The sequence below is a fragment of the Grus americana genome, chromosome 4 (assembly GCF_028858705.1).
Source record: "Grus americana isolate bGruAme1 chromosome 4, bGruAme1.mat, whole genome shotgun sequence".
NCBI classification, from domain to species: Eukaryota; Metazoa; Chordata; class Aves; order Gruiformes; family Gruidae; genus Grus; species Grus americana.
The window spans coordinates 3,123,345-3,143,754 of record NC_072855.1 but is presented as its reverse complement, the minus strand read 5'-3'; the positions used below and the strand labels follow the sequence as shown (position 1 = coordinate 3,143,754).

At 40.8% G+C, this 20,410-nt stretch overlaps 1 protein-coding gene across 3 annotated transcripts in view; it reads right to left on the bottom strand.

Annotated features, from left to right (window-relative positions):
- Positions 1-11: 11 nt before the first annotated feature.
- Positions 12-20,410, bottom strand: part of DDRGK1 (DDRGK domain containing 1) — a 40,206-nt gene continuing 19,807 nt past the window's right edge. For 2 of the 3 annotated variants that reach the window (XM_054824686.1, XM_054824684.1), the window contains exons 5-9: positions 11,111-11,233; positions 8,894-8,932; positions 4,339-4,395; positions 2,857-2,905; positions 12-1,572 (exon numbers count right to left, since the gene is read on the bottom strand). In XM_054824686.1, coding sequence (XP_054680661.1) covers positions 1,400-1,572; positions 2,857-2,905; positions 4,339-4,395; positions 8,894-8,932; positions 11,111-11,233 — 441 coding nt within the window. In that variant the 3' untranslated portion in view covers positions 12-1,399. The remainder of the gene's footprint in view (positions 1,573-2,856; positions 2,906-4,338; positions 4,396-8,893; positions 8,933-11,110; positions 11,234-20,410) is intronic. The other variant, XM_054824685.1, reaches the window with a different exon arrangement.

Sequence of the window (20,410 nt, the reverse complement as noted above, 5' to 3'; positions counted from 1 at the left end):
TTACAAATCTCTGCAATTCTTTCAAAATTGTTTATTTCATTACAAGAATAGACAGATCAAAAAAATCATGGCAAAAATCAAATTTTGAATAATTAGGAGACGTTACAAGCCTCAAATCTCAAGTAATCGCTCTGCTGGTTAACAACGTACCGATCTTTCACATCAAGACAAGGTGCTGCACTGTACCCAGCACTCCTGCAGAATCTCACATTTGGCAGAAGTGCAGAGATTAAAAAGGAAATATGCTTCCTTCCATTGTTTTATTGCTATCTCATCTCACTGATAACACAGCTTTTAGTCTACTCAGGTTATCCCTAAGGTTGGCAGAGACACAACCAGCCCCTCTTGCCCTCCCCAATTACTGTATATCCACATAGATTCTGTTGATTTCAAAAAGGAGAATTAACAAAGCATCAATTAGGCTATTAAAAAATAAATATTCTTATGCAGGAAATATACTGACCCCTACAATTAATATATTAATAATCATTTACTTGTAACATTAATTGCATGACTCATAGCACCTGAATTTTTTTATTTAAAAATAACAAACCATCCAGAACACAAAGGCCACGGGGTGGGGGTGTCTGAGGCCTTCAGACACTGAGCTGGCTCTTGCTTCAAAGGATGAATCATCAGAATCTGGCTGGTATCAGTAGAATTGGCCTGCACAATAAATGAGGCGAGTTAGCCTTTCCCTGGAGGTGTTTCTGTCTCTTGGCTACAGAAAAATAACACAGCTTGGCTGCGAGCAAACTTTGTACGTTATACAAACCAAGCAAAACATATTTATATAGCAAGTGCTCACATTTCTGGAGTTTCAGTATATATTTCAGTAAGAACAGAGACAGACTTGCAGTATTTTCTTTTTACTCTGTCCTTCCAATGTTGATACAGAAGAGAAAACCTGGCAGCCTCACCCCTACACCCCTGTCCTTCTGGGCTATATATGTCATTGCCAAAAAGTTATACAGCTGCGGAAGCGCAGAGCAAGCCTGGAGGATTTTGAATGCAATCAAACCCAAATATATTTGATACAGACATCAGAATCTGGAAACAATAAAACCAATAAAAACTTTGGGTATAGTCACACGAGATTGGCTGCCAATGTAAAGTAACCATGTAAAAATTACTGATGTTCCTGGGGTACAGGTCCATCAGAGTGTTTTAGCCCTGAGTTCCTGGCTAGTTTCTGTTGTACAAAAGACCGTCCTATTTTATACCAGCTCTAATAGAATCAAAAGCATAACTTTTGATCAAGTTTTGCAGGTGATGCTTAAAAAGAGCATCCTATCTCCAAGCACCGGAAATAGACTAGAGGGGTTCTTGTTTGTTTTTAATTATGTGGTTTATTCAAGCAAAGATTAAACTCCTGCTGTATTTTTCACACACCACAACTTCATGCCACAGTTGGAGCAACAGCTCGGCTGTCTGGCTGGAGGTTGATGAGGGAATTGCTTGCTTGGGCCAGCTCTGCGATGGAGACTCGTCCTCTCTGTTTGATGTACTGAGCCACGGCAGCCATCTCCTCTGGAGTGATGTAGATGAACTTTCCTCTGTCATCAATCACACCTACAGGGGGAAAGAAAGGACCTTGAAGTCAGCACTTTGGCTCCCCTCACTTCCCGACAGACATCAGTCACTTCTTTTGGAAGGGATGTTCAAACTGCTGAAGCTGCATTTCATATCTAGGGCAGGCAGAACAACGTGCTAGCAGTCAGGCTTTCATCTCCTCTCCACTGTTGGGTCTTTGAGCAGGGCTATGACAATAGCCGAGTGCCTTGGTGAGACTAATTTTGTTCAGAAAAATCCCGCAATCTTTTCATTATACGCAGCTAGCCGATAGTACCACAGCAGCTACCTCAGGTACGCAGTGTCGGTGCTGATGTTCTGGGCTGGCAGAGGAAGGCAGAGCAGCAGGAGGGCCCAGGAGGTGATGCCACGGGGCCCAGCTCAGCCATCCCAACTTACCCTCCGAAAGGGAATGAAGCTTAGTTTCCATATTTCAGTTGCTCTATCAAGAGTGAGAATAGATCTCTCTGTTCTTAATGCGTTACAGGATCAAAAGCAAGGCAGAGGGCCTCCCTGGCATGCCTTTTAGACCACAGACACAGCCAGGACAGCACATATCCTTATGCTTTCATTCAGAGCGCTTTTAGGTCACTCAAATGGGTATCCACATGCACCCAAGACAGTTGTTTCCCAGCCATGACTGCAGTATCAGGTCAGTAAATGTTTGCATTGGCACCTTCCCCTACTTCAACCTTGGAAAGAAAAAGACTGCCCAGTAATAAAACAGACTTGTTCAGACGGGGAGCAACCCTCTGCTTACGTTCCAACTTTGATTGCGCAGCTGCATGGCTATGACTTCGCTTACTAGAGCATCCTGGAGTGCTCTGGGACGTTTGCTTCTCCCATAGCGTGCCGTACCCCGGTCCTGGCTTTAGCCACAACACCTTTAAAACAGGCTTGCAAACTACCCCAGAACATCCAAGTGATTTTTTTCACATTCAGATTTCAGAAGCCATCATTTGCAGCTGGCTGCTCAGCAATCCCTAAGGACCTTCAGCAGGGCTCAATCGACCTGCGGAACCTTGTGCTGGTTCCTGAACTGTTTGGGACATTCATCCCTCACTTCTGTATAATGTATCCTAGGAGCAATCACATCCCATGGGGCTTTAAACAGTAGTTTTACCGCAGCTGAAGCAGGGATAATAAAAATATCTATTAAGTCCTGCTAGAACCCTCTAAAGTTTAAAACAGAAGTTACACTGGAAGTCTGTCTCTAGTTAAGACATTTTATGCATTATCTATTCACCAGCTAAAATAAAGTCCCCTTTGTGCTTTAGCTGTCACCTGTTAGAGTGCCATCTGCCATCAGGTCCTGGATTCTGTTAATCGCATCCTGTTTGAAAGCGAAAAAGGAATAATAAACTGATCAAGAGGGAGGCAAAGAACATTTCACGTGTTCAGATAAACTACAGATGGAGGCTTACATTTAATTCCTCAGCATTCAAGACTTCAGCGAAGGATACACTTCAGTATTTCCACGCAGACAGATGCAATAAGCCCTATGGTCTTAGAAGGATAAAGTAAACTTCTGCATTTTGGGGTGTTCAAGTAACTTCCCTATCCCCAAAAGAGACTGCAATTGCTAAGTTACGTGGCTGTTTCAAGGAATGGTGGGTGGCTGCAGAAATCTTCCCAGGGAAAGGCTGTATAGTGCCAATGCAGCACGCAAGTTCCATGAAGTACACTAAGGTACTTCTCCAAGAACCTGGCTACACTCTATTAATACATTCCAGAGCTTTTTATATTTTTTCCTGTTCCGTTTAAGAGGAAACCTCTTTTACCAATCCAAAGCAACAATTTGTTGAATTTATTGCTGGGTTAACTCTAGAGTTACTCCAAGCTTGCGGTTCCAGTACACCTTAAGCTAGTATCGAAGCCTTGGTTTCCACAGTTCTGCCTCTCTCCCTTTCTTGTATTTATATGACTGCAGAAGCAAATAATAGTTCAGGTTTCAACTAGATAAATTCTCTTAACTGACTCACTGCATGCTTAAAGGAAGTTCTGGTTTAAGACAGAGGCAGGGGCACAGCAACCTGGACTTCGAGCAGTGTAAGCTGCTCTGAAGGGGCACCCCAAGACCAGATTAGGTACAGAACAACAGAAAACACTGGTCACTTCAAAAAATGTCAAATGTGCTCAAATTAAAATAAACCAAGCCATGACTATTCTTCAGAGTCAAAATATAAAATGTTTAGAGAACAGGAAAAGGACAAAAGGGGAAAAAAACCCCCAATACAGATATCACACCGTGAGTTCACTTTGACAGGCTTATATGGTGCTAAGAGGAACAATTCTCTTAAGTAATGCACTGGAAGATATAAATTCCTAAACGTTCTAAGAATACACAAGCAATTGGAGCAAAACACCTCATCTATTGATTGTCTGCAAACATAACAGCACTGTCCAATTATGCAGGCAGTGTATGAGTTTGCTTCTAGCTCTGATTTTGATTCCCAAGTACCCTGAATTGCTCTATTACTAGATTTGTAAACGCTATAGGATCCATCAGCCAACAAGCAGCTGTGAGAGAGGCAGACTGAGCACTTTTCACTGAAACAATCTTGCAAGCCAACAACCCTTCACTGGCTGGCTGGCGCTTTGATGAATGGCCACATTTTTAGGGCTGATTTTGCTGACCTTCACCAAAATCCAAGCATTTTTGGTAATGCAGAGACACTTCCATAGATGTTACCCTTATTTACTCACTTTCTCTCCTGTCATTTTAAACTCATTTCTTGTACTTGCACCCCAAAAATTAGTACTTACCTGTGTTCTTAAACCCAAGTGTGAAGCCAAGTCCTCCAGCTGGATTACCTTTGTTTTCTATGGAAACAAACAAGAGTTACATGCAGTTGATGAATTAGAGAGCCCGTTTCTTTATCTTTCAAATAAAAAATGCATTTAATAGACAAAGTAAAACTTGTCATTCTACCTAACTTTTCCTAGTAAGCACTTTCCTCTGATGAAAAACTCAAATTTAAGTTACTTAAACCAGTTTGCTCTGTGGAAAGACTGAATGCTCTGACCCACTTAAGTGAAGACTCAAAGACATTTGTCAGCGTTCATCCTAAACTTTTCTTATGTTAGGAGAACAGGATGAACACAAGCACAATAAACAGCCACAGCTCTGCTCTCCCTGCCACCTGAGCTTCTCAGCTGCTACCTCTAATTTCCAGTATGCTTTAGCAAGATCCCTTTTTGTTTGAGACATGTTTCAAACTACCTTTTAAAATGATCACTGGTATATAGCAGCACATACATAAAAATCCAGACAAGACTGGCAGCATTAAGTGCTTTAGTCTGTTTTACTAATGTCAGGTGTATTAATGCCATAATAATCTTCCTAAGCAAATGAATACATTATTAAAATTGCCAGTGTTGGGAAAGTGCTGCTCGCGTGCTCTGGCACAGGCTGCACGATGATCTCTGAGAACAAAGGCAGAAGCAGGAACTGCAAATTTTCATTTTGCTTTTGACAGAGACTCTTACTGCAGCCTTTCCCACTCAGGATGCAGTCACCACTGCTCACAGGTGGTTTTATGCTTCTCTGTAGCTCCAGAGAATTACAGAGAAAAGACCTGGTGCACTAGTCTGGAGCTACTTGGTTCCTGTTTTCTTATTTGCAAAAGTTTCAGAAAATCATCTCTTTAGATGCACTTAAAGGATGCACTGTTTATAAGGAGCTTGGAAAATAAAAAACTTCTGAAAACTGTTCAGTTAACATTCTGGACTACATTCCTAAGAGCCATATATGTATGGCCACAAGAGCTACATTTACATTATCAGATGCAGTGCTTCAAACGATAAATGCATTTGTTTCTGATCTTGAGAGTACACTGGGAGGACACTGAAGAAATAAAGAGAAGCTGAAATAGATGAATCTTTTTCATTAATAAAAATCAGACAAAAAAAAAAGCCACGCACATACTTAGTAGTTGTGAAGTCTGATGCAGCCAAGCTAGAGAACTGAATACCATGGACTGAACACATGGAATTGGAACCAGTCCATGGAATTCAGTTCTCAGAGCTGGGAACTGCCAAGATTCGTCACATCTTCTTTTAAAAGGATGGGGAGGGGTGTGTGTGCAAAGCCACATTAACAAGAAAAACAGGATTTAAACCTTCACTTAAAGATATTCACCCTCAATGACTGTATTTACTGGAAGCTTTTCAAGCTAGATCCTGCTGTGAATGAGAGCCCAGAGGGTGGGGTAGAATTAGGATGCCTCCCCACACACTGAAATATAATGACATGGCCCCAAGCCAGCAAAACACTTCACTCCAAAATGCAAAAAAACGCTTCTGTTTTAGAGACAGTCTTAACTTTCATAGAGCAACATATACACATCTACACTTTACAGAATTCATTTAATTTTAGGTACGATTCTGTTGCTGTCCTCAACAAGGGATGAAACAGAGCAAGAGCTCCCAGGATTAAGATGAGTAGCATTTTTTTTTTCTTATCTCGTGTCATTTTTCTTCCAGAAAAAACAGGAAGGGGTAAAGCCTCCGAGTCCTTCATTATCCCTTTCAAATATATTTTGCCATTTCAACTCACTGACTGTAATTCAGATGCATTCAATGATACACTGTCAAGCCGGATGAGAAGACTGTGATGGACAAGTGCAGGCTCATATTTCTCTGGGCTGCGGGAGCTAGTGCTCCACAGCAAGGGAACTGCTCAGCCACTCTTTAACCTCTGCCCACTTCATTATTATCTTCTGAAGTGCTCAGAGACCCCCAGAGCTGGTTTGTAAGGTGTGTCATGCATGTGCAGCACTGCTACGTAAAACGATAAGGTTCCCATTAAGAAATTGGTTATTATGCTCCTCAGACCAGAGCAGTAAGGTCTGTAACTTGAGGACTGGCCACCGTAAGAAGCAAACACACAGGAAGGCAACTGCAGCAGAGACAACGCCACGGCCCAAGATATAACGTGGTGAATCTGCAGCAGGTAGGTTAAAAGAAGGGAGACGCTCAGCTTTCAGAAAAGCAGAATTGGGGGGCGTCAATTCTTTTGGTGCCTTTAAGAAAAATCCCATTTAAAATGATCCTACGAGGCAGAGCTGGAGAAAAGAACCTGCATTTGTTTCATTTCAAACATCCTTAGGAATGAAGCATGGGGTGAGCTATCTCCAGTCGGTTATACCAGTAAAATAAGTTATTCAACAGAAGCTAAATTAAATTTTATTTTTTTTAAAATACCAATTGCTCTTTTAATTTATACATTTTTCAGACAGCTACTAGCAGCTTAGCACTGCTTCTTGATACAAGTCAGTAGTTTCTGTGAATAGAACAGAAGATGAGGGCAATACATAATCTATATATTAAGCATACTTTCAAGATTAAAAAAAACCCAAAAACAAAAACCTAAAACTTGTAAAAGAAAGCAATGCTGCAGTTCTGCAACTCATTTCTACAGAGGAAAGCAGGTGTCAAAGTGCTTCTGAATTAGGTGTTCAGCCGGTGCTTAATTTCTCTGACGTCAAGTAGAGGTGACTAATATAAAACTATGCACATGTGCTTAAACACTAAACTGAGAGTTTGTGACTAATCTGTTCCATCCATCACAACCACCAGGGCAACGTGCAGAATCAGATCCTAATGTGTTATCCCTTGGAAATCCTCCTAATTTTAGTGGAAGACACCAACGGACACTGAAATATCCTATTGCTCTACCTACTGTTATCCTAGGGCAGCTTGTTTATCCATAAAAACCCCATTTTCCTTAACCCACCGCTTGGCAGTACCTTGAAAGCCTCAGATGGGAACAGGTCAACTGGCATCACACCGTACCACATAAGGTGGTCTTAACAGACATGGCCATTTCGAAGTTCCCCTCCCTTTCAAATGAAATCTCCTTCGCTTCCGTGGAAAACCGAATCGAAATGGCTGCACGGCTGCAAAATGAAACGTGCCATCTGATGGTTTATCTTTGCTCCATGGTTTTACTTAGGCTCTTTAAACATGTCACCCATAGCTTTTCCGATCTATTCTCAGCTGTCTCAGCCGCTTTTGGCAGTGCTTCTGATGAGAGATGACTGGCTTATGCTGGGGACTTGGTTACTGAACAGGGGCTATTTGCATTTAGGCTGCAGCAAGGAAGGTAAGTCCTAACTCCAAGTGCTACTAGCTTACGCATTTCCAAACTACCCCCGGATACCACGTTGATCAGAAAGCCCTTGGCAGATGCAAACCTAGCAGCCTCTCTCCCTGTGGCCTGACAGCAATGAGATATGGCACCGCAAGTCCCAGCAACACCAGAGGCAGAGAGCAGCACAGCAAAAGATGCTCACCCCACAGCTTTGCGGTGACTTGAGAAAGATCGAGCCATTGTTCAGGCTTGCATGGCAATAATTCAAATTGAGTCTGTGTGTTGAGCTACCCACGAAACAAATCTGTTTGTACGTCTGGGTTTTTGCTAGAGTAATGGACATGCAAAACTGGCCCAGAGTCCGGAGATTCTGGATTAACAAAATGATTAGGACGCCACTAAGCGTACAAGTGATTTGCTTACTAATGAAGCCTTCCACACATATGCCATACATTGTCAGATAAAAGTCCAGTTTCCAGTACAGGAAGAAAGGGATTAATTAGGTCAAAAGATTTGCATAACATTGTTAGAGTAAGGGTAGAAAAATCCATATGACCTTTGATATACCAACAGGGGAGAAAGAAGCATTTGTCCTTACATATCAAAAGTGGAAAACCTCATAAACACACCACAGGTTTTAAATAACCAACCATACAGTATCATGAAAGGGAGACTAACCCTGTTAAAAACAAGTGATCTTCTTAAATATCCCTTCCAAACATTAAGACAACATTGCAAATTGCATGGATAAAAACAAAAAAAGTGTTTCAGACACAAACACATCCTGCACGGCTGGTACTGCAATTCTCATTCATGCCAAGCTGAGATGCAGAGACTGTTTCCTAAATCAGTAGCTGATGTTCACAAACAAAAAGCCTGAATGTCCCAAATCCCAATCAACAGCAAACACTGCTATTCAGAAACTCTGAGGGTGATCCACCAGGTGCAGAGTTTAAAACGTCAATCCTCATGAAAGAAGGTAAGAGCTACAATCCTGCCCCAAAAAGCCGACACACAGCTATAATTACAAACCATTTTAACAATGACGGACATGCTCATGCACGGTTAAGTAAATAATGCAGACTAAGGTATGACTTCTGTTACTTGTTGAATATTTAAGTAAATCAAAGAGGAAGTAAAGATTTCCCTTCTTTCTGAAGCTCGGCTCTTTGTCAAAGATACTTTTCACAATCAAACAAGGAAGGAAGGAGGAGAAAGACCACTTACCTTAACATATTCCAGAAATTCCATTAGAAAGCTGCGGGACTGCATACAGCAAAGAAAACAATTGTTATTTTAAACTCCTGAACATTAAATGCATCACAAACTTGCTGAGTACAAATATCATAAAAGTGTTTAGCTTGCATACTACTGAAGTTTAAAACATACACACAGAGGGAGATTTTGAACTGGAAAAAAATACATACAGTTTTATTCTTAAGTAGGAATTTATGATAAGCATTTTCTAAGACAGAATATGGCTCAAGTAGAATTTGTTTTTAAGTGTTTTCTGAAAGGAAATCTTTGAATCTTTTATTCTTCACGTCATACATACCCTGAAATAACCACATCTGGGTGAGTTTGTGCATTAAGTTACATGTACACACCGAGAACATTTTGTTCAGAGGTAAAGTACAGAGTGATTCAGGAGAGAGCTCATGCAGATGGTCAAGTGTAGCACACAGCTGCGCAACACATGTGGAAGTTCAAGCCGTTTTCAAAGCTATGCACCTGAAATCCGGCATTTTAATATAAGCAGCTCAATTTTCAAAGGCAATGCAAATATGCATTTAAGGTAACAGGAGATCAAGTTACTCTGCAACCCTAGAAATCAATCAGCCTTAATTAACTGCTTAGCTCTGGACTCCGGACTGTAATTTTCAGCATGGGTTTCAGCACGCTAGCCTCAACAACACAAGGCAGAGTCAGCTATTGTAACAGGATACTAAATACATTACCCATGACGAGGCAGAAGGGTGGCTTGCCGTTTCTGCAAGGCTGGTGTCTCCACATAACCATGTACCTGTTACTGTTTCTGAAGATGACTTTCAAATCACCTACTGTTCAAGTTCTAACTCCCCACCCATACCCAAGATAGCTTATGTTGAGATCCAGGCATCATCAACTGCCTGCCAACCTCTTTTGAGTGAGGAACACCCTTCTCTGTTCCCACATATAGAAAGATTATTTTCTCCTTGACAGGCAGCTGTAGGAACACAGACAATAAACATATTTGAGCTTTAAAGGATGTTTAAAATGGAACAATTTAATATTTAGGGATAATACGATCTTCTCACAGGACAGGCAGACATTTTTGAAGGCACTTTCAATAGAAAGTATGCATTTCACTGTTCTCTGCATCTTAGGAAGTTCCTCATCACCTTGGGAATATAACCTTCGCCATGTTAATCCTGACACGATGGCAGAATTTATCTTAATGGGAAGGGGTCCATAGTGAGAACTTGTGACTAATGCCAAGCAGCGTTGACTCATTACAGGCTACTCAGCCCAAAGCTACTCTCAGTCACGCTAAAGGCAAATCCATTCATTTCAACAGTGTCACTTTAGCAGAGGAGAAAACGGCTTACATGGCCCTCAAAAAAAATTGCTGTCATGAAATGCATTGGACAGCTCAAATTTGGCAGCTACAACCCAAGAGCAATTTCAGCATTTGATAGCAATTAAAATGAGTCTAACAGGTTTTCAGCAAACAGAAGAACACGGCCTCCCACAACAGTGGAACTTTTTCAAGTTTGCTGTGATATTATGTCAAGTATCACATTTCAACCACCATCCCCAGCAGTGCGTCTGCAGGCAGCCACAGGAGGAGCATGCTGGAACGTTATGCACAAGTTTGAAATACTATCAACCACAGCAATCATTTGCAACACTGAATGCACAGTTTTCCAGCATACAACCCACCAGCACCTAGGTTGTGTCCAGTGAATTCTCTTAACAAAAGCCTTTTAAGACAAAAGCTTGTTTTTTCATTTGATTTCACAGCAGCTCCATCGGTCTAGAAAATAAAACCAAAACCAAGCAATTCCTCTAAAGATATGTGGGCACCAAACTCTGTATTTAGCCTTGCTTTTATCTGGCCCACTGTATACGGGTAGGGCAGAGCTAACGACAGTAAAAGAGCATCTGACTTCCAGGATGAGCTTTATTTCAGTCCTTACATTAAAGGAGGAGAGAACTCATTTCCAGCGATATGCATTTGCGTTAGTGCTCTAAACTAATTTTAGGAGTCTGGAACAAGGGACTGTAGCATTCCCCAGGAAATACTCCAGGTTAACGTGTGCCATATACACAATTTAGCTTCTACAAGCAAAAACATTTGCCTGACTCCTACTTTCAAGTTCATTTTACATGAGACAGAATGCAGTAAGGGCAACCTAAGTCTAACAGATAAAAGAAACTGCAATAACAGCCTAACATACGTACCTCTTCCTCTGTCATTGATTCTTCAACTCCTTCCTCTTCAACTACAAAACTCTCCTTCAGCTTCAAGTATTCTTCATACTCTCTCTTCTCCTCTTCTTCCTTTGCCTTCCTTTTTTCCTCTTCCTGGACAGAAAAGATGACAAGTGGTCAGTTTGCTCCTCCCTAAATCAGGTTTAGTTTTAAGTAAAGTAGCATCTTCTTTATCTGCAGTCTGGTTTTACTAGGACAGACAGCAGATAAAAGTTTCTAAAATGAGTCTAAGTTCTCCCTTAATGGCATCATTAATTTCACAAGCCACCCTTAAGGTAGTAACCATCTCACATGGTAGTGTAAGCTCGCACACAGTACACCTAGCCCGGTTCTTAACAGATCTGACACGGGAGAAACCCCCTCTTATATAGCAACCTGCTTTCTTAATTTGCATGAATATGTTTCTTCTGCAGATCCCATGACAGGAAGTCCCTGCCCCTAGCTGTACTTGGTGCAACATCCACACTGTCAGCAACTGGCCCCAATTCTGCTCTGACAGGCACTAGCGTGCATTGGGAGCGAGCTCAAAGAAGAGCAAAGTTAAACTAGCGTCCATCTGGCTGTAAGAAAAAGCTAGCCTGTAAGAGTTTCAAGTAAAATCTCTTTCTTATGACATACAAGCAAACTATGTCTACATGGAATGTAAAGAACTGTATAAAGTATTTTAGGCATAGGAGACAAGATATGATTGTATTAAAAAAAGGATTTTTTACATGTTTGATTGTTAACCAAAACCCACAGGCTCTGCTTTTAGTTATTTGCAATAAAAACACTTTCAGTTACCTGCCCTGAAAGAAATGTTAAAGTCTTAAAAAAACCCCAAAATAACGCTGGCCCAGAAAACTCCAATCCCAACATCAGTGAAATGGTGATGCATACTAGGTAATGCAGAATAGTCACATATTCACACAGCAACACTGTGATTAAAAGTTTTGAAATGTGATAGATCACTTAAATGTTTCAAGTAAGATCAGGTTTTTACTGGAACCTCAGCAATGTGCAGCTTTCCATGATTTTCTTTTAAAATTTGTTTTGCTCTTCTTCAAAAAACTTTATACATCTAACTTCACACAGAAGAAAAAATGTTTCCTTACACAACGGTTTCTTCTGCAGAGAAATTTATGTTTGTACAGCACCTGGTACAACAAGATTCCAATTTGAGTGGCCTCTGGTTGCTATCACATTGCAAAGGCTTGATTAAAACTTAGAAAGAGGAATTCTTCAAATTTCAGTAACAATCTCTAGGCATTCCTTTACTATTAGCTCAGGAATTGATCTCTTAAAGCACAATTACATTGATTTCTAAATGCTTACCTGCTACATTTTTGACACTAATACGGTAATTGCTTCCTTAAATAGCTGGAAAGCAAACACTTGTTCCATTAAAACAGGAAGAGACAGGAATAGGTAATTAAGTATATTGAAAAATGTCCATATTAAAAAAAGATGCCGTGTAAGGGCAAAACCAGCAAGATACCAGAAACAGGGATGGGAGGGTTGCCCTTCAGTAAAAACCAAAGAGAAAGTATATTTGGTCCCAATTGTGTTTAATCAAACTCCGAGAAAGTCATGAGGAGGAATGCTACCAACATACAAGTACGAGAAAAACAGGACCAAGAGGATCTTACTGTATGTGCAAAGTCAAAACCATTTCTTTAACTGCTATGTCATGAAAGACAGATCGGAGGAAGTTCTTGAGACAAAACAAGACAATTTTCTGGGTCATTCATCACCATAACGATTATTAGCAAAAGCCCAACAGTAGATTTTTTTCCTTATAAGCACTACAGGTGCCAAGAACAACATAACTATATTTCATTTGGAAGTGACAGCAATTGTTCTTTTCTTGTAAGTTCATTAAAGTTAATCTTGCTTCTGGAAATACAAGAATAAGGTCCTTCCCCAGGTCTATTACAGAGCTTGTAATTCAACAGGATTTGAAATGAGAAAAAAAAATAATCACAAAACCTGAAAATTGCTTTGGCAAATTTCTAGATGATTCTACAAAAAAAATAATCAGAAGACAGTGTTCCACTTACAGCTGAGAGCAACAATAAGTAAGAAATATTTTCCTGTTTCTGGAAAGTCTAACAACAAATGAACAAGAGTCATTCCTGTCTTCCTTATCTTTCTTACCTACTTGTAGAACAGTACCTTCTATTTTATCAAAGCATACCAGCACATTACTATCAGTACTTCCAATACATGCAGAAGAGCATCCCTGCTGTTAGACTGGCAAAGCACTCAGCTCCCAGTCCCTAAAAGCCAACGTGAGTTTGTTTTCCAGATCCTAAATTCTGATGCTACAATCAGCAGAGCATTTGCAGGTGGTCTGAGCCACTGCTTTTGGTAGCTAAAGCTTGTCAGCCCTCAAAGCCTCATGTTTCCTGATAGTTGTAGCCTCCTCCAAGTATTTTCAGCAGCTTGTTCATCTAAAAATCCCAGCCACTTCCTGCACAGTCTCACATGCTTTGCCACCTAGATTCACCTACGATTCAATCTGTCAAAAAGGATTTAGCCAAACTGTAAACTGGTTCAAATCCAAGAGGAGAGATGACTTTGCATAACTGCACTGCGAGAAGCAACCAGCAACAGCAGTGGAAGATGAGCAGGAGGAACCCTAGCAAAGACAGGGCTGTCTTAACACTTATTCTCAGCTATTTTTTTTCCACCATCACGCTAGCAATCTTCTTTCGCATGCCCAAGTCATGCAACAGTTGCAGGTTGGTGCAGGGTCAAATTTAGGCAGGTTGCATTCCCACGAAAACCAGTTTGTCTGTAGGCATAACCCACACACGGAAACACTCGCAGCACCCCAGGGTCTACTAATGAAACAGAGCCCAGCACTTGCTTCATGCAAGTCATATAGGGGGCACTCAGCTCAAATATAAATTTAAAAACCCCCACATCTTTGTTTGTTAGGTTTCTTCTGATCTCATTAACTGCTGTGGAGTTAAGTGGTAAAGCATGTGGCTCAGAGGAGAGATAATAGCTGGGCCACCTCCCTTCAGCGATGGGTGGGGTGGCGGGGAAATCCCAGCATCATGGAAATTTGGTAACTGCAGATGCTCACCTTCAGCTGCTTGCTTTTTTTTTTTTTGAAGCAGGTTTGCTTCTCTCCTCACCCATCTAAATATGACCCAACCTGGGGGCTTGCTACAGTGTAAAGATTTCTTTTTGATCCGTTTACTATATTGCATGTGAAGAACAAACTCTCCCACTCTGATCATGTCTTTATTGGAAAATATACTAATAAAAAATAATCAATCAAACTTTTCTTCCTTCTCTCTTTTTTCTGACAAAATGTCCACATTATCACTGCTAGATCGACTCTACCTCTGCGTGCTTGCTCTGAGTCTCATGTGCCACCTTGCATAGCAGAGACCCAAGAGCTTCCAGAACTCCGTGCAGTCTGTGGATCTCCAGCGCTCTGGGAGACACTTTACAACACCATTTCCCCTTCCTATATCAGATCTGGTCAGCACCAACTTCCCACTGCACCCAGTCCCAGACCTTCCACTGCTCTCCAGGCTCCCTCTGTCCCACCTGCCCACCGAGGATTTGCTATGAGGCTCTTTTCAGATCATTACTTTTTGTTTCCCTCTTACCTTGATCGCGGTGATTATTTCCATGGCATCAAAAACATTAATTGTGCCAACTGCACAAGAGCCCAATTTTTTAGCAGGTGAAACCCATAGCAACTTGAAAACTCTTTTAGCCTTCAGCTGGAAGCAGACCTTGACTCTTGGGATCATAAATCCCTCTGGAGTCCTGGGATACTGCTTGAGTAACTGCACTGTTCTGGCTGGTTAACAGATTACAGCCTTTGAAGGTTTATCATGCGCTACTATTTTTAGCAAAGGGTGAGGACCCTTACAGTACTGTCCAGCAAGAAGACACTGAAACACCATTTCTAGCTTTCGATGCAGTAACCCATTTAAGGTGACACTGAGACTAAGGGATATGGGCATATAGAGTAAGTAGCTTTCCTGAGAGCTTTGCCTAAGCAGCTTTCCCTGACAGGAAACTGCTAGTTGTCCAAATCAGATAAAGGACCAACTTGCTGACAAACAAATCATTTATAGGCAGCTTATTCGACTGCTAAGTCGAAGAGATCTCATTGCTAGTGAGGAAGGTAGAGCAAATACTGGACTCTCTTCACCCACCACCCGCTTTCAGTCGTTCCTTGTTTGTGGCTGTTTCCCTAACATGCAGAATGAGGAAAAGCATACTGCTTCCTATGCCAAATACTTTGAGGTTCATGGGCCAAAGAAACCCTCCTTGTATATAACATCCAGTTTTCATGCTTTTAGTGTAGGATCTGCGGAAGTGAAAAGGGACTTTACAAGTAAATAATTTGGTGTAGAGCAGATGGATCTCTATGATTCCTCCCCCCCTCACTGTTGAGACACAAAATAAAAAACCAAAAAAACAACAAAAAAAATTTTAGAAAGTCAGAGTAAGTGTTCTTACCAGTCCTCATCCCTTCAAAATCAGAGTAGAATGAGCTTTCTGCAAGCTTTTCAACTTGTACTTCCTTAGGAGAAATTAATTTTCAGGAAAGTGTACACACTTGAAAACTGATGCTTACACTGAAACTACATAGCAGTTTCCTCAGCCTCCAGAAATGCACTGTTTATGCATGAATAGTGGAGATAAATGCCGAACAGATAATGAAAAGCTCTGCCGAGAGGCACACAAATCTCGATGTTCACATAATGCTAGACGTAATAAAATAACTCAACAATCAACATTTTAAGACTTGGTGCCTATTCTTACATGATCAAATATCAAATCAAAGAGCTGAAACTTTAGGGTCTTAGTTCCCTTAGATCCCCTGTGATCACTAGCTGATCCTCCATTTCTATAGCTCTGATGATCCAGACCATTTTTATTTAGGTATATTTATTTATGCAAAACCGAAAGCCTAAATGAACTTGCCCTAGTTTGGAAACTTTGGGCACAGCTAAGCTTGAGCAATACAGATCTCGTTTGAATGTAACGGCGAACAAACACCAATCCCCACTCCTGCTGTGACCTTTTATTTCACAGCCGTTAAAAGCTTGTTCGCTGGAAGACTGGTAGTTTTTCTCCTGTATCAAGGTACGTTTTGAGAGCAGTCCACTCTGCAATGGATTTGCAGGCAACACACCCTGTTCAACACAACATTTTAGTATAGAAGGGTGATGACTGTGAGCCCTGCATCTGCACAAGCAGTTTCCTTAGCACCGCAAAGCTAGGCTGAGGGAGTAAACTCTACAAAAATCCCTGTGCACAGGAAAAAAAAAAAAAAAAAAAAAAAGAAGTTCTTGTGCGAGCAACCTGCAAGGCTTTGTATGAAGACACTGTTTTGCAACATCAGAGGAAGTTCGCTCTCATTGATAAGGTGGCGGTTGGTAAACCATCTCACCACTAAAAAACTCCAAGAGTGAAAGGGAAATCCCCAGGGTAAAGCAGAGCTGAAGCAAATGCCAATTATAAAGGAGCTTCCTCACATGCATAGCCAATCAGGTCATCAGAACACTGGAAAGGAAACTTGAATTTAAAAATATATTCTCTGGTTTGCAACACTGGAGCCAAGGGGCAACCACATTTTATTTATATGTGCATTCAAATGTATTTAAATAGAACCAGGGGGTTATTTTTCTCAAGAATATGCAAGATTTTAGCCCCCATAACTCCCTTGAAGGCCCCGTTCCCACTTGTAGCACAGCATTGCGTAGAATTGCCCAAAAATAATTGGAGAGAGTTATCAGTTTGCCTATAAAACGAAGTGGGTTTTCATCTGATTCAAGAATTCATTATTTCCACTAGACTCCATATCTCAAACTACTTGAGTGGGGTGTGTGTATGAAAGGGTTAACAGTCCTGGTAACTTTATCAAAGATCAACACGGGGGAATTTCTAGAAGATCTGCACGCTGCAACATGATTTTCTATCCTCCTGAATCTATTTGGCTTCCCTCATCATCTGACAAAATTTTAGATGGTATTTAATTGCTCAGGAATCACCCATTGCAGTTGACTAGGATTCAGTTATTAGTTTAAGGCTTTGCTGAAACGCTGAAAGGAAACTCCTTTACACAAAACCAATCTCAACGGTCACAGAAGTTAGCACAATTTTGGTAGTACTTCTTGGGAGAGAGATTGATAAAAAGGTTCGACTGAAATTTAGCTGACAAAGGTGGTTGCATTTGTTTGGAGACTAACTGCTCATCACTTAAGCTCCCTTGTAAACACACTAACTGAATTTATTTGCAATTAAATTAAATAAAGCATAGCCGCTCCATTTATGAGGTCAAATCTTTGAATGTGCTGTAAGTGAAACAATAAACAAATCACACAGTTATGTCACTACTTTTCCTGGAGGCAGTAAGCCTTCATCAGCAGTCTTAAGACCTTCCCTGTACTGCAGAGGACAGACATAAAAAACTAACAGACTTGCCACTGTCACTATACCTGCAGAAATACTCTGATGTACTGGAAAAGGAAGGGAAAAAAAAATGAAGCTATCTGACAACTGTAACATTTCTCAGAAAAACTTTAGTGATAACCTTGAAATTTCTTGTGCCTTTTGGGATTATAAAAGTTACAGAAATGTCAGTAATCAAACTGCCTCCAAAAATCATACCACCAGCCTCCTGCTGGTTTTTTATCTTGTGACTATCAATCACTATGTGAGCTACCTTTTGTAATTTTGCCTTTCCATCTCCTAACTTATATGGGAGAACACTATTATCACATGTGTAGTCCACAAGGGCTTACTCATGACAACATGTTACATGTGGAAATGAAGAATCCTTTCTCTGGAGGAATGTATAAATGACATTTTATCCTATGTATTCTGTAAAAACCACAATAAATCCACTGATCCATTTACCACTTATAGATGAGAGAGGGAGTGTCTTTTACATCATACAATCAGTCTATAACAAGATTTGAAAGATAAGACATAAAGACAGGCTATGCTTACATGCACAGTAATCAAGTATCTATTCAATTCGTTTCCCCTCCTATCACCCTGTCAAGACTAAAACACTGAAGTCTTGTTATTACCATGCTCCCTGTAATGCTGCTTTCTTTGCTGACTGAAGCAGGAACTCAAGCAACACAGCCTAAACATGTACAAGTCTTGAAGTGTTCTGTTTCCTGTTAAAGGCTTGGATAAAGACTTCAAATTACTAGAAAACAGCTGGGGATGGACATTAAATACTGTCAGGCACATTTACTTTGATCCACGTTCAAAACATTTGGTGGTTAGTGGATTATCAACTTGTCTTAACCCAAGCAAAAAATAAAATATTGAAAACACTTTCCCCTGAGTAGCAGAATAAAGTTCATGGTGTAGTCCGGTGGGCTGGCTTGCTGTTCTGATAAAAGACTACTAGGAAAACCAAATGAACGAACCCCATAAAAAAAGTTAAAGTTACAGAGTTTAAGTAGCCAGGGAAGGTATTGGCTAAAGTGAGTAGCAAGCTAGATTCAGGCATCTGAGCAATTTTCACAATTCTAATAAGTACTACAAAATTTAAAAAGCAAACCAAACAAACAAAAAATCAAAGCCTCAGTTTATATTCCTCTTTTTCACTGAGTGTTGTGAAAAGGAGGAGGAAGTGTTTTAGTGCAGTTTTAACTAGGAATACTGAAAATTAAAATAAAAACGAGTTTCCTCATTGGACCAAAATAAATTACTCAGCCCTAAACTGAACAGAAGCAAATTTAAAAAAAAAAAAAAGCTAAATGTGTTAATAAGCAGTCTCTGTATGAAGAGATCTCTGGTTAGAATTTCACCCTTATTTTCTACTCAACTTTTCAATCATGCCTGACTGATCCTGATTAGCCAGCTTACACTGCTAAACCCCAGGTCAAACCCACAGGCAATCAACACGGTAACAACTTTGTCCTGTGCTACAGCTTCCTTTGAGCAGGTTGGCCAAGCTCAACTGCAATTTGCTTAGCAATTCACCTGCCGTGCTGCCTACCACTCTGGAAGGAACTGAAATTCTGTTCACCAGCAAGAGCTGGTGCTACTGAAGTGTGTGGGCAGGGGAAAAAGCGGTCAACACAGATCCACAGGAAGCCAGGTCAGATAGTTCTGCTGTTAGGAAGCACCTTGGCTAAGCACAGGAGTGGCTCAGACTAGCTGAGATCAGTTATTCAACCTCAGAGTTCACGCTTTCACCACTTCCAGGTACTTCTAAATTTGGATGTCTTTCTCAGAAGGGTAGCTGTGGAATAACTGGTCCCCTGGAAGTTTGTTCAAATTGCTTTACAAGTCAAAGTCTCGGACCATGCTACAAATCCTGATGTTATAGTACTGACATTCACCTCATCCATTTCAATTTCTGAAATTCAGGTGCCTTCTATTGATGAAAAGGAAATGAGAGAATTCAGAAGATAAAGGATTTGGGGGAGGATAACCCCAGAGGTAAATGTACATTCTACAAAAGATCTCATGGACACAATCTGCGTGTGTAATGCATGGAAAATTTTTTAAAAATTGCTTTATCCTGCCTTCATGCCCCCAAAGGAGGAAAGGAAAAAAATGTCTTTTCCTCTTTTAAAATGTCATCAGCAACACACTCTACTTACACAATCTGTGCTTAAAATAAATCTGCTCACTACACACCAGAGACACAGATCTCCATGCATATTAAAGTATCCCAGAAAGCTCACACTGAAAGCTGGGGGCTATGCTCCCCTGGGACAGCAATTATTCAGCACAGGATTGTGCAGAACACCTTGGTCCTTGCCTCCAGAAGCACGTTGCAAAGCTACCACACAACTTGCTCAAGCACCAGAGAGCATGAAGCTCGTTCCTAGTTCTTAGCCAGTAGCACTGTTGCCCAGAATACACAAAGCAGCTCTGAAATAAGTTTGACTCCCTCGCTGATGAAAATATTCAACAAAAGCATTTCAGTTGCACAGTACCTGTTTTTCTGGGTCACTCCTGCTAACACACACCTTCATATGCATAGTTTAGAAATCTTTAATTGTGAAGCATACATCATATAATTTTACACAACAGGCGCAAAATCGGTCACTGATGTCTTTCACTTTCTGCCCTGCTGGTTACAGCTGTCAGGCAGGCAGCACTAAGGAGCGTAATGGAAGAAGGGCCCAGTGAGATTGCTAAATCTCCTTTCTTAAGAGACACTCAGAGCTGGGCTGGTCAAGTCCTGAGCAACCTGCTCTAACAGGACATGGTTTGAGAAGAAGGATAGACCAGATGGTCTCCGGAGGTCCCTTCCAACCTACATTATTCTATGAT